This window comes from Delphinus delphis, chromosome 6 (assembly GCF_949987515.2).
Source record: "Delphinus delphis chromosome 6, mDelDel1.2, whole genome shotgun sequence".
Classification (NCBI taxonomy): Eukaryota; Metazoa; Chordata; class Mammalia; order Artiodactyla; family Delphinidae; genus Delphinus; species Delphinus delphis.
In genome coordinates, this window is record NC_082688.1 from 69,948,605 (window position 1) to 69,963,111 (window position 14,507).

The window sequence follows — 14,507 nt, forward strand, 5'->3', positions numbered from 1 at the left end:
CCTCTGTCTCTGTCTCCCTCTGAGAATGCAGGGCAGCGAGGCCCAGGATTAGGTCAGAGAGAAATCGCCTTCTTTCCTTTACTTGTGTGTAATTTTTCATTTAAAGTTTTTGTAACTTATATTCACTTAGTGACTTATTGGACAAGATTTGCCTCGCTGCTCCTGCATTAGTTCTAATTCATGATGAGGTAAGAACAATAAAGGGAGGTAAAGAAAGGCAAAGGGGCTCCAGTCTCTATCATTTTCAAACTTTAGATTGTTTGTTTATCACTGCAACTGTCCTAGAAAGTAAAAGTCGACAGCTGTCTTGTGGGCATAAAGAAAACAAATGTGAGTCTGAATGTCATGAATGTGAAAGAAGGGAAGTGATTTCCCCCGACACATGCCGGATTCTAATATAGCTAACTTGAGTGCAGTACAGTTGGAGAGGAGGCTACGTCAGAGGAGAAGGATGAGGCCAATGTGAAAAACAGAAAGACAGGAACATGGTTGCTTCTGCCAGAAGCTCAGAAAAGACCAAGTCCTGGGTCAGTTGACGGCCTGCAGCTTCGCAAGACCAGCTCCCTCGTTTTTCTTTCATTTAATCCATGAATGATCAGTTTTGAGGAGAGAAGGAAGAAGTCACACCCACCAGCTCACAAGTGACTGGCAACCAGAACCCCAGTTGCTAGAACACTAACCCTGTCTGGGAGGATCAGCAAGATCCGTCTTGCTGAGCATCCGTCTAGGTGATAAATGCATTCAGGCAATGAGAAGGGTACTTTAAGAAAACTAGAATTAAAGGAAGGGAATTAGATGATTCCAAAAGATCCTCATCTTATCTGGTTAATAGGAATCGTGATATTAAAAACTAAGAACTGAATTTTATTGCTTGCTACTAATGGACTAGCCACTTTCTAAGTTCTTTAAAATTTAGGGACTTCCCTGGCAGTCCAGTAGTTAAGACACCGAGCTTCCACTTCTGGGGGCACAGGTTCGATCCCTGGTCGGGGAACTAAGATCTCGCATGTGCCGTGGCGCAGCCAAAACATAGAAAAAAAAATTAACTCAACACTCTCAATAACCCTATTGGATCCAACTCACTTATACAACTGGAGAGAAATATAAATCTGGACGAATGAACTGTTCCAAATGTACCAAAGGTACAAGGGCAAACCTTAGGGTGCTTACAATGATTTGTCTGAAAGCACCCATTAAAGAAAGTGAAGACTGCACATGAACATGATATTTAGGAACCAACAAAATAAGCAGACAGAGGATACTGAGATGACAAAGGACCCTTATTCCACTTAAGATGCCAAAGGGTTACTGTCTATGGTTTTGTAGGGCTACATGAGGTGTGGTCTGAGTCAACTGAACTGACTTTAAGCTCTAATCAAAATAGACAAAATCACTATTAAGTAGTTAGAAGGGAATAGATTTTTCTGCCTACTGAAAAAAAAAAAAAAAAAGTAAGTTTCCTAGTGGCCTAGTGGTTACGATCCGGCACTCTCACTGCCGTGGCCGTGATTCAATCCCCGGTGAGGGAACTGAGATCACTCAAGCCACGCAATGCCAAGTGTAAGATTTCGTGAGTGATTTCTTCAATGAAATATGGTAAAATAACTTTATTAACCCTAGAAGAGCTGACCCCTGGAATCTATGTATTTTTAACGCTTGCATTTTCTTGTGAGTTTAAGAGAAAAAAAAAAAGCACCTAACAATTTCTAGCCATGTGAGCTCTGACGTTTCTCCTTCAGGATGACAACTAAAAAGTCACTCACCATCTGGTTCTACAAGAATAAAGTCATTAGCCACAGCGGTCCCTTACCCCAACACGCCCTGACAGGAGTTCAGGGTAGAGATCAGGAATGGGGCACTCTCTGCTCTGGGAAAACTGACAGAATAGGCCTGCAGGTAGTTAGATAATTTCCTGAGAAATTCTATGAATTCAATTTTTTGCAACTTCTCATACTTAGAAAAGCACTAAAATCATTAATAGTGACAAATGCTCCTCATGACTAGCAGCAACCTTCTCCCAAGATGTGTCCTTGATTGCACGTATCCTCTTCACCACAATCACATATATACTGACATCCCCATTCTGTCCTTGGAGCCGTTCGTCAGAGCTGACTGAGAGGCTGTCCTCCAGGCTATAGTCCTCAGTAAGTCCTCCCAAAAAACTGAACTCCCAGCTCTTATGTTGTCGTTTGTTTCCAGTCAACAAGGACCTCACTGATTTCCCAGGAGACCTCCTCAGGTCAGCCTGCTGTTCTCAATCTCAATGAAGACACCTCCATTTCTCACCTACAGTCCAGGCTGGACATCCATTTGTTTACTGGTAGAGTCCTAATAAGAATCTCTACTCTTTATTGTTGCAACTGTTGGTTAAGATGTGGGTACCGAAGAGGCCTTATGTATGACCAAGACGGAAGAGCATACGCGCTTCTTAGACAGAAGCAGTGAAGGTTTTTAATGGGCTCCTTAGCAGGGAGAGTCTGGCTTGAACTCCAGAGTCACCCTCATGGCCTTGTATAGTTGTCTTTATTTAAATTTCTAGCCTCAGCCCATTAAAACATCATAATACTGAAGAATTGAAATAAAAATATTATTTAAAAAATCATTTGTTAATAAAATGATATTTTTAGCAGTAATATAGGAATGGTTTCTGCTTGTTTTAGGACCCTAATCCTTAGGAAGGTTTCCAAACCTCTAAATGTACTTTAAATGTCCTTCTGACTTTAAAACTACCTACTCAGTGCTGTATGCACCAACTGGAAAGGATAGAAAGATGATTGATCCATCAGTGTCCTCTTTCCAAAGTGCCTAAATTAAATAAATGAATTTCCACTTAGCTCTTTGTTGCTTTTAGAAATTGTGACCTTCCAGTGTGCATGTTACTGATACCTGCCCTGCTGGAAAGGCTCTACCCCAGTTGTTGCTAAATATATTAAAATCCCTGCCTGTGTCCCTTCTATTCAAGCATGTTTTATTTTGTTTGTCTTTCAAAGGGGCAAAGACGTCATGATGGAATGTAAGAAATTCCTTGGATTGCATTGTCCCCAGGAATATCCTTCCCTGCTCTGTGATTACTTGCTGGGTCCTAAGGACAAAACAAGTTTGCAGCTGGCACTGAGGTAACCCTCGTCCCTTCCAAGACTCCGCAGGCTGCTGTGGTATCAGTGCTGGGGACACTGCTAGTGGCCACATCCTTATGGGAGAACTCTGTGCTATCGCATGCACCTCATTCTTTTCTTCTCTGAAAAGGAATGTTCTGGAGAACACATGCCTCGGTGCAGCTGATCTGTGTTCTTCCATGTCCTGAGGACCTGCCGCTGTTCCAGTGAACGCTTTAAACATCTCTGTTCTCCTTCCAAGTTCTCAAGCTGCTGCTGCCTTTCAACTCCATGTTTCCTGCGCTTTGGGCTTTTTGAGCAAATAAGAGTCCTGAACCAGGTGAGTTCCTCCTAGTGCAGTCAGCACGTGGAAGTGTGCAAATAGAGGCACAGGTGAGCTCCTGGATTCTCCACCACTGTTCAGTGTTGGGCAGGGTGCCATCTATTTACTGTGTTTCTCTGGGAGTCTGGACAGTCTGGACCTGCAGTGCTTGGCAGGCGGAGAGCGTGGAGTCATATGAGAGTTTCTGACAAACCTAGAACTTTCACTCAGCTTCTGCTTTCCATTGGTGGCTTTCTAGTCTTTAGGGGAAATTGACAGCCAGAAACCCTAATGGAGAAGGAAACAGCGGTATGAATGGGCAGTACAGCTGAATGCAGAGTGAATGGGGAAAGTACACTATGGATTTCTACACTGGGTGGAACTGAATGATTGTGATATTTTAGTGAAAGAATGAGATCCAGGAAAACAGAGGGGAAGGGGAATTGTGCCATTCATCAGAATCAGCAGATAGATATATGGTATATTTTATACTATGTATTCATATATATGTACCATATATGTATATTATTGTATGTAAAATTACATACAATTGATGACGCACTTTCTCCCAGTTCTGTTTTTTAGGCTGTCATTGTTCTGCAGTCAGTGACAGAGAGAGGGGGAGGAGAATTCATTATTCCCATTTAGACCTATATGAAAAATATAGGAAACAACACACTACCTGTTTAGCCCTCACTCTGTGGATGATACTCTGCTAAGTGCTCTTAAATGTTCTGGTTGGTCTAATATTCAATACAACTCTAGGAATATTTTCCCGACTTTATATTTGAGGAAACTGAGGCTCAGGGAAGTTAAGTGATTCCCCAGCATCACACGTGTGTCCTGGCAGAATCTAGACTCAATGCAGAAACCCATATCACATATAAATAATTATTTAACTTCCATCCTCTGTAATTCTCAAGCTCTTTGTTTTCTTCTTTGGTGCTTTCTGAAGATCATTTTTCCCTGCTTGACTCCTAAGTGCACTGGCTACTCCAGCTTTGTGCCCTCTTCAGACTCTCCTTCTCTTTCTCACTCCTAAAAGTTGAAGGTCCTCATGAGCTTTCGGTCGTCATCTCGTTCTACACTCTACTCCTAAGGAACGACATCCACATATGCTGCTTCCAATGGGAAGTCTGTCTTTAGATGTTTCTTGGCCACTTTATGGAGTCCATGTGCTTTCTCCCCTTCTTGAGATGCCTCATTCCAGATTCTGGTGAGAGAATCCCCTTTTCCCTATCTCTCATTGTAATAGGAAACTTAATTGAAATAATTTAGCATGATTACTGTTTTTATATCTTTTATCTCTTCCAAACTGAACTCTCCAGAAGAATAGGTTTGGCATTCTCTTTTTTCACCTCTGTATTCTCAGAACTATCATATATCCAATATAGAAATATGAAGTTTTAAAATATAACCTGGAACTTCCCTGCTGGTGCAGTGGTTAAGAATCCGCCTGCCATTGCAGGGGAAACGGGTTCGATCCCTGGTCCGGGAAGATCCCACATGCCGCGGAGCCACTAAGCTTGTGGGTCACAACTACTGAGCCTGTGCTCTACAGCCCGTGAGCCACAACTACTGAGCCCACGTGCAGCAACTACTGAAACCCGCACGCGTAGAGCCCGTGCTCCACAAGAGAAGCCATCGCAATGAGAAGCCCGCGCATCACAACGAAGAGTAGCCCCTGCTCGCCACAACTAGAGAAAGCCTGCGCACAGCAACAAAGACCCAGCACTGTGAACAATAAATAAAATTAAAAAAAATAAAATAAAATATAAACCACTGAAATAAATGAATGATGAGAATGATGAGTAGAATTTATCATCCATGTTTCAGTATGCCTTGCAAATTAAAGCTACATCTTTTTTGTAAGAAAAAAAAATCCAAATGTCATCTGGGGGAGAGTTTCATAAATTAAACAAGAAAATAATTTGAAACAATATAGAGGTAAGCATATTTTATTATACTGAATACACTATAAAGTTGAACATGGTATTATATGAACAAAACTATTTTAAATACCATACATAGTATGATTGAGATTAAGTAGAAGAATAAATAGATGACTTCATGAGAGCCCTTTGCACTTTAATCACTATCATTTTGACTCCTGGTCTGATCATTTCTAAATCTCTACTGTATATGAGTCTAGTTGTGATACTTGCTCTGTCTCTTCAAACTGTGTTTTTCACCTTTTAGTATGGTAAGTTTCTGTTGAAAGTTGAACATGATGTATGGGGTAAAAGGAACTGAGGTAAATTGGCCTTTAGGGTGAGGAGTTACATTTATCTTGCTACGAGGTTGGCTGTGTTTACTTCTAGTCCTGGGCTGTGTTTCTGCCCTCTTTATTTTCCATATCAGCGAAGCTGGCTTATCCTTTGGGATTGGTCTTCTTGAAAATAGATTTATTAGACCTGTTTGACAAGTAACCACCATAGGTGACAGGTCTATATCTTGTTCACCATTTTATCATTAGTACAGAGTTCATAATAATTATTCCAAATAATTATTAACAAAGAGTATTCTTAGATTTTCCATTAGACCTCCCATCAGAAGCTTCTACTGACCTCGCGTCAGAGCCTTATATTGAAGTAATTATTAAGCATCATTAGATGATTCAGTACATTTCTACTGAGCCTCTTGGTTCATCATTCTCCATCTCACAGTGAAGACGTAGGGTGGTAAAAATGTAGGGCATAGGATGCTAGATACAATTAGCCTTCTCTGCTTTCCTGGTGTCAGAGTCTTTGTAATGTTATACGTTCTTTTTCATTTAGTATTTTCTGGGCAGGGGTTGTCTTGCTACTACTGAATTACTTCCTTTATCATCTTGAGTTGAGTATCTTAAGAGGGAAGCAAAAATGGAAACATAAAGGGCCCATACCATGATTTTCCATAACGTGCAATACATCATTGATTTGCTTCTCCATTCAACTTTCTTGGAAAGCTGTCCTTGCATTTGATGTACTGAGGTAAAAGGAAAACAAATGCAAATCTGACTATGATGAGAGTGAAAGAAGTAAAGTGACTCCCCAGGTGAAATAATGACAATGGGAGTTCTACACTTGTTACCCTTCCACTTGCTCCAGAATGGGTTCTGCTGATTAATTTCAGCAAATCAGCTCTCACTAAGGTCAGTTCTATCTGTTTCCCTTGTAGTGGATGGTTTCAAGCGCAGAGCAGCTTACTGACATTCAACATCATATTCATCAAAATAATGATACATTATCACTGTAAGTGATTAAATGTCAGGATTTAAAGTAAATCAAATCTTGAACATTGATACGAGTTTTCAGTACATCAAATCCATGAAATGTCTTCAGAAGCAAAAAATAGTTCAAAAAAGGAAAAGAATGCAGAGAAAAAAATAATCCACATCCATTCTAGGTTCCACCCTATGTCTCTCCTCCAATTCAGACGGCAACTATCTCAAACCTATTTTCTGTATATATTGTCATTCCCTTCTCTTATTCATCCTTCCACCTTCTCCACTATGGTTTCTGCTGATTAATTCTACCAAACAAGCTGTCACTAAGTGGCCAATGCCATCTCTTTTCCCAATGTAGGAGCACTTTCCATCTGCGTTTTCACGAATGCATTGAATCTTCTAAGCAGTTCCAGTCTTTCAGACATGGTGTTCTCACTTTTCTCTCTTGTCCTGTTAACATATGGCCATTCCCCTTGCTTTCCTTTGTAGCGTTCCCTCACTTTTAACGTTAAGGTCATAGGATTCAATTTTCAGTCCTTTTCTCATTTGATACTCTCCTCCTATTTGATCACTTCTTCTGTTCTATGCTTTACACTTCATGGAATTGCTTATAAATTGCTATCTCCAGTATCCAATGGACATTTGCACTGAAATGTCTACTAGTTAACTATAGGTAATATCTACTGCTTTAATTTCTATATCCTCGCATGGCATGATCCACCTTCTGCTGGGGGAATTCCATTTTCCCACCTTCTCACTGTAGCACTAAATTTAACCGATATTAATTTCTACTACAAATTAGTACTATTTTAAAAATAATTAAATTTAATTGTGAGTTAACGGATTTTTTAAATTTATTTATTTATTTATTTGGCTGTGCCAGGTGTTAGTTGTGGTACACGGGATCTTCATTGCTGCGTGCAGGATCTTCATCACGGCATTCGGGATCTTTGGTTGCAGCATTCAGGATCTTTTAGTTGCTTGCGGCATGTGGGCTCTTAGTTGTGGCATGCAGGATCTAGTTCCCTGACCAGGGATGGAATCCGGGCCGCCTGTATTGGGAGAGCAGAGTCTTAAACACTGCACCACCAAGGAAGTCCCTGTATTAACTGATTATTGTTTTCAGGTTACTTTCCTTTAAAAAAAAAATCAAAGTTACCCAAAGCAGAATTGGATTAGTTATGTTCACCTCTAGGTCCTGAGGGCAACACACGACCTGGCTAGAAGCAGTCTATTTTTATTTCTAACGTGAAAATCGTAATGATGTGTCAAGGAATTGTAACATACATTCTTTAATCATTTTGCACATTCAGGCTTGGTGTTTCTTTTTTAAAGAATAAACAAATGAAGTTTTCTCTAGTAAGAATTTAATGAACAAAGAAAACTCATAAACTGAGTTAATACAAAGTATATATTTCTTCTCTTAACCACAGTGTATACATGCACATAATATTATGTAAATAAAAATAATTTAAATCTTTATAAATAGTGAAATAAATATTAAAATAGATAAATAAATATTTAAGTAGATAAGTAAGTAGATAGATCAGCATGGGCATCTATGAGGGACGAGTGCCTGTAGAGTAGAACATCATGTTGCTTAATATTCCTGAAAACACTGGACAAATTAACTCAATTCAGGGCATGATGAGAGCAGAAATGAGAGTCTTTGACATGGCAGCACAGGTGGAAGTGTGGTCTTGTTAGTGAGAATCATTTCTCAGGTTGAACGAGGTGTGTGTCATTCCTTCCTCCTGAGTCTTTCTTACAAGTTCCTTGATGAAGAGAAGGATCTCATGACTTCTGCTCTGACAATCTCCCAGGCACAAGGGCTGTACTTCTTCTCTTGCAGATAGACAGTGATTCTGTGGAAGTATTTCCTCACAGCCAGGATGGAGTCCTCCTTGAGCAGGGGAGTCCCTTCCAGCCCCGCCTCCTGCATCAGACAGGCTTGCAGGTCAGTGAGCTGCTGATAAAGTGCAGTGCAGAACTTGTCCAGGAGGGTCTCATCCCAAGCGGCAGCCGAGCCCTCTGTGCTGAAGAGCTGGAAGGTCTGCTGGATCATCTCATGGACGACAGCGATGGCTTGAGCCTTCTGGAACTGGTTGCCTCCAAACGCCTCCTGGGGGAATCCAAAGTCATTTCTGTCCTTCAGGCAGGAGAAGGGGGAGATTCTCCTCATCTGTCGCAGGAGCATCAGGGCCCTCGTGTTAGCCAGGCTGTGGGTCTGAGGCAGGTCGCAGCCCAGAGAGCAGTTGGAGTTGCAGCTGAGCAGCACCAGGGCCAGGAGTAAGGACACGGTTGGGGCCATCGGGGACCCTGCAGATGCTGCCGGCCTGGCTGAGGTGGGGACTCTGTGAACCCTGCTCTCTAGGTTCTCTGAAGACCTTCCTTCAGGCCTGGGTCTTAAATGGGAGCGAATTGGTTTCCATTTTCTGAATGTTCCCTCTTACTTTCTACTTCTGTTTTTGCTTTTCATTTTGCACTCTCCAGACAGGTTAGGGCAGCGTTTCTCAACTACTGTTTTTCATCCTTGCCTCCCCTTCTCCTGCCCACAGAACCTTTCTAGATATTTTTTTTCCATATGGCCCCCCTATGAAATTTTGATACCCAGATATGCTGGGTACATCAGTATGTACTCCATGCGTATCTCTACTTTATAAATAGAAAAAGAAAGTGAAAAGTTTTTTCTTTTTATTCAAAGCAGTGGTGAGTATGACAAAAATATTTAGGCTAAAAATTAGCTGTAAAAGCTACTGCAATTAATTTAACATTTTGGTTAAGTGTGCAGAATGAATTTTAATGTAATACATTTACTTAATAAATAGGAATGTATCAAACTACATATTCAATAAAAATTTATACAAATACTTCATAAGAATACCAATGTATAGATATATTTAAAAATCTATCAAAACTGCTAAAACCATTGAAAATTTAAATGATTTTCTTAACATTTATTTTTAAGTAATTCTTAGTTTTGATTCATATCATAAAATGATTTCTTACTTCGCTAGCTGCTAGATATTCCTCTAGATATTGTCAACAACTTTTTCTCTTTAGGACTAGACGTAATTATTGATCTCCTAGATAACTTTTTTAGAATTAAATAATAAAATACAACCTATTTGTGCTTAATTCCCGATGCCCACATCACACTGAGGCTCAAACATAAGCAAAATCCACAAGACAGACAAGGACAGCTCATAAGTAAGCAGAGGGCACCTCTCACATTATGACTTTGAGTTCAATCATATGATGGAGAGAAAGTCCTGTAATGAAACATCAAGCCACCATAGCTTGTAGCACTGATCCTGCATATTGTGTATCTTCCAGGCACTCAATGTCAATGCCTCTCGTCTCATACACAAGAAAACCCAAAGAGAAAAATGAATACAAAGGATAGGGTTGGATAGGGTTGAGCTTTGGAGTGCCACCCACCATTGTAGTAGCTAAGATTTGTTCGCACCCCTAACAACTACTGTTTGCACCCGTGGGAGCGATCTGCTCCCAGATGATTTAGGAATCATCATCGATTTGAATCTTTCTCTGTATTTTTGCATTGAATTTCAGATTCCCCAAAGGACTGTCAGAGGTTCCAATCCAAGCCTATTCTTTTCAAACAAAAGAAAACCATCTTTGTAATTAATTGAGAACTGGATAAATGTTGATTGGTATCATGGAAAGAATTCACTTTCAACTCTGATCATGAATTCTTTTATTTTGCAGTGGATGTTCTGTGGCCTCAGCCCCCTCTAATACGGATCTTTCAATAAATAATAGGTATGTGACTATCTGTGGCAAATCAGCTCTGTAGCAACTGGACTCTGTCGTATTCTCTGTGGTATCCTCGGCACCAGGCCCAGTGTAATCACGCAACAGGTAATTTTTTTTTTTTTTTTTTTTTTTTTTTTTTTGCGGTACGTGGGCCTCTCACTGTTTTGGCCTCTCACATTGCGGAGCACAGGCTCCGGACGCACAGGCTCAGCGGCCATGGCTCACGGGCCCAGCCGCTCTGCGGCATGAGGGATCTTCCCAGACCGGGGCACGAACCCGTGTCCCCTGCATCGGCAGGCGGACTCTCAACCACTGCGCCACCAGGGAAGCCCGAACAGGTACTTTTAACGAAAGCAGTTTCTCAGATGTTCTCCTCCCCCTGGAAGGCAGTTACGAAGGACCAAGCTATTTTCCTTTATCACGGTCGTATTTGCTGCGATTATAATAGACAGTGGCTGGTATTCCCATTCTACTCCTACTGGTATCAGTCATGCCTACTGAGTTTGTTGCTAAAACCACTAGGATTCTCTTTCCTTTAACGTGCCTGTGGCTCTGGGGATTCAAGTTGTAAGAGCAGCACAATTTTCAGCCGTTGCCCGGCACTCTATTAAACTCAGGAGGATGGCCTCGTCGCTAATTTGTCCTCTACTAGGTCATGACAGAAAATAACCAGCTTGATGTCACATACAGAGCCACGTATCTGAACTCAAAGTCTCCCTGATTCACACAGGTCACAGCAACCAGACAATTAACCACGTTACTCTTCGGTGGGTCTTTACGGATGTGGCAATGACTACCTATATCCTGAGATTCTTTGGAGACGCCTCACAAAGACTGATGAATGATCCTTTTCCTCCTGTGTCTTCATTCCCTTTCAAGGGACGATGGGGTCCATTTCAGTTTGATTTCCAAATTTTGACACATAATAATTGAAGCATTACTGCAGGTTGGAAATGAAGAGTTTGGATTCTGAGTCCTCGGTCTGCTCTTTTGGCCTGGTAAATGGCTCATTCTTCTTTATTTACATGAATATATTCTCTCTTCTGGATGCCAAGACATGTAGCCTTCAATGCCCTTTGTGGTCTGAATGTTTCCGTCCCCACAAAATTCATATTTGGAAGTCCTAACCCCCAAAGTGATGGTATCAGGTGGCGGGCCCTTTGGGACTTGATTAGGGTGTGAAGATGGAGGCCTCACGATGGAATTAGTGCCCTTATCAACGAGGTCAGAGATAAATGCCTCCCTCTCCTGCTGTATGATGATACAAGGAGAATTCTGCAGTGTGAGACCTGAAGCAGGCTTTCACCAGAACTGGACCGTTTCTGTATTGTAAATAAGTTCATTTGTACCCTTTTTTTTAGATTCCACATATAAATGATATCTCTCTTTCTCTGTGGGTCAGATTGTTTTTTAATGAAGTGTGTGCAAGCAAGAACATTAGTTGTTCCCCTCCACCCCACCCAGAACTTCATTAGGACAAATAGTGTAAAGATGAAAAGTGGTCTTATGCACTGAACTTGTCTCCTCGTCTATTAATCATCCAATAATTTCCCAACTTCTTTGCAGTGAGATTTCCACGAGGATAAATCCAGGCCATGTAATGTGAGCAGAAGGGCTCTTGCCCTGTATAGTCCTGGCCCTTGAAAACGTCCCATGTGATGCACCGGACTTTTTCCCTTTACCACTGAGTGGAATAGACTCAAATACTGCAGAAAAATTTGCAGTCACCTGTTGATGATGGAAAAATCCACAAAACAGGGGGTACCCATGTCCCCGAATCATTCTTTGGAGAGCAACTTAGAACATCCATCTGATCAGGAATGCCTGCCTTGTGTTCTTATACCAGGGAAAGATAAGATTCTATTATGATCAAATTCCTGACAGCATTCTCTTTACCCGTTACAGCAGTCAGCATTAAGTTAACTGACAAATATCTTTAAGACCACACTATCCAAAAAACCTTTCTATACTTCATGTGTTGAAAATAGCAAATACCTCTCCCAAAACTTAAAGTGATCTTTTAAATTACGTTATAAAATTATTTATACAAGAAAAGAGATTGTGTTCTGTCAAAACCTTTTTTAAAATCATGATTTTCTTTTCAGACATTTTTTCAGCCTGTGAGGAAACACAAGTCGAGATTGCTTTGGACTTGAACACTAATGTAATTGAATGAGAAGTGTCACGAGTATAAAAAATATTCTGTATTTGTTGACATTTCTTTGAGGATTCTTACATAAGGGAAAGGCACCTTTTAATTTCCACTCTGACAACCTCCCAGGCACAGGGGCTGTATTCCTTTGCCTTCAGATAGACATGGATTCCATGGAAATACTCCCGGGCAGCACGTCCCAAATCTCGACAATCCAGATTGTCTTTTTTCATCTGCTCCAGTCGGTGCAGCCTCAGATGAAGGCTAGAGAGAAGTTTATCGAGGAGGGTGTTGTTCCAGGCAGCACGGCTGTCCTCTGTGGTGAAGAGGTTGAAGATCTGCTGGAGCATCAGATGGTGGTGACAGGTGCCTTGAGTCACCTGGATTGGGGTGATATTCTCTCTTTTCCAAGGAAATTTGAAGTCGGTTCTGTCCTTTAGGCACCACTGAGAGGGGATTCTTTGCAACTGTTCCAAATGTTGGAAGACGTCCTTGTTTTCCTGGCTATGGCTTCTAGGCAAGTTCCAGCCAAGAGAGTAAGCAGGGATAGAGCAGAGCAGCACTCCTGCCGCTAGCAAATAGATCTGGGCCATTAAGAAAGGGTGATTCACTGGACGGCCGCCAGGAGAGGCGTGGGCACCGCCGAACAATTAATGAGTGGGAAGCTTCCTTCCCTGGAACTGTGGACAGCGTTCTTCCCTAGGTGGCCGGTAGAGGGCGCAGGGTTTGTTTGGGAAACGCCGACTGTTGAGTTTGCCGTCTGCAGCTCGAGAGACAGGGCGAAAAGTAGTCCCTGAGGCTGCTTTAATAATCAGCATACGCGAAACACCTTGGTTTTCTCGGTGCTGAGCGTTGAAGAGGAAGCCTTGTCGCGGCCTCGCCAGAGACATTTTTGTGTGGCTGGGAACAAGAACCGTGCATTTTCAGGCTTCCCCTGAGTTTTGCGCTTTATTTTCTCACAGAAACTTGAGCGAGGCAATTTTTGGGAAAGAAGCCTTTTTCTGAGCGGTCTGAGGTGGGAAATCAGAGCGATTCCCAGCCGCAGAGAAAGGGGAGCCGATTTTTTAGATTCGGGCTGGTTTCTGGCGCGAGACAGCGAAGGCCCAGAGAAAGGGGAACGCGGCGGCGGCGGCGATGGGACGACAGGACGGTGTTGGGGACGCCCTGAGGGGTGAGTCGGCGCGCGGCCACCACCGGGGCCGAGGACGCGGGAGCTGAGCGCCCCTGTAGATTCTCTGGGACTTCATGGAGTCTTTCAAGGATACAGCGTTAAAGTGAGGGAGAAAGTATTGAATATCTGAAAAGTAGGAATATTAAAAAAAACTCACAGCCTTTTATATTTTACATTTTAAAATTAATTTTATATTTAACTTAATTCATATCATATTTAAATTAAATATTTTAAATGTTTGATATTTTTATAAATTTATGTTAAAATATTTTCAATATTAAGCATAGAATATTAAAATATATTTTCATATTAAAATATAGCATTTTATTAAACTTTATTTAAACTATATTGTCTTTCTACTAAAGTAAGTATTTCATATAATTATTTGTTTATTTATTTTAGGCTGGGTTTATTTATTTTAGGCTGGGTTCAGTCTTCATTGCGGTGTGCAGGCTTCTCACTGTGGTGGCTTCTCTTGTTGAGGAGCACAGGCTCTAGGTGCGCAGGCTTCAGTGGTCGTGGCTCGCGGGTTCCAGAGCACAGGCTCAGTAGTAGCAGCACATGGACTTAGTTGCCCCACGGCATGTGGGATCTTCCTAGACCAGGGCTCGAACCCGTGTCCCCTGAGTTGGCAGGCGGATTCTTAACCACTGCGCCACCTGCGAAGCCCCAAGTGTTTAATATAGTTTTACTTTTCTATCTTTAATGGAAGCCAACTCATTAGTATTGTCAAGATTACTTTTTTGCTTGTTTTTAATTGAGGGAATTACCATGTTTGACAA

At 41.6% G+C, this 14,507-nt stretch overlaps 2 protein-coding genes and 1 long non-coding RNA gene across 15 annotated transcripts in view; 1 reads left to right on the forward strand and 2 right to left on the reverse strand.

Moving 5' to 3' along the window:
- LOC132427388 (uncharacterized) overlaps nt 1-14,507 on the forward strand; it is a 106,838-nt gene that overhangs the window by 64,544 nt on the left and 27,787 nt on the right. The gene's annotated exons all lie outside the window — the stretch shown is intronic.
- LOC132427380 (interferon alpha-1-like) lies at nt 7,922-9,066 on the reverse strand. Its single transcript, XM_060014815.1, has one exon. It carries the CDS (start codon nt 8,934-8,936, stop codon nt 8,391-8,393), a length of 546 nt encoding a protein of 181 aa, XP_059870798.1. The 5' UTR covers nt 8,937-9,066; the 3' UTR covers nt 7,922-8,390.
- Nucleotides 11,684-13,708, reverse strand: LOC132427384 (interferon alpha-13-like). The gene has a single exon (XM_060014820.1). The coding sequence runs from the start codon at nt 13,145-13,147 to the stop codon at nt 12,635-12,637; it is 513 nt and encodes a 170-aa protein (XP_059870803.1). The 5' UTR covers nt 13,148-13,708; the 3' UTR covers nt 11,684-12,634.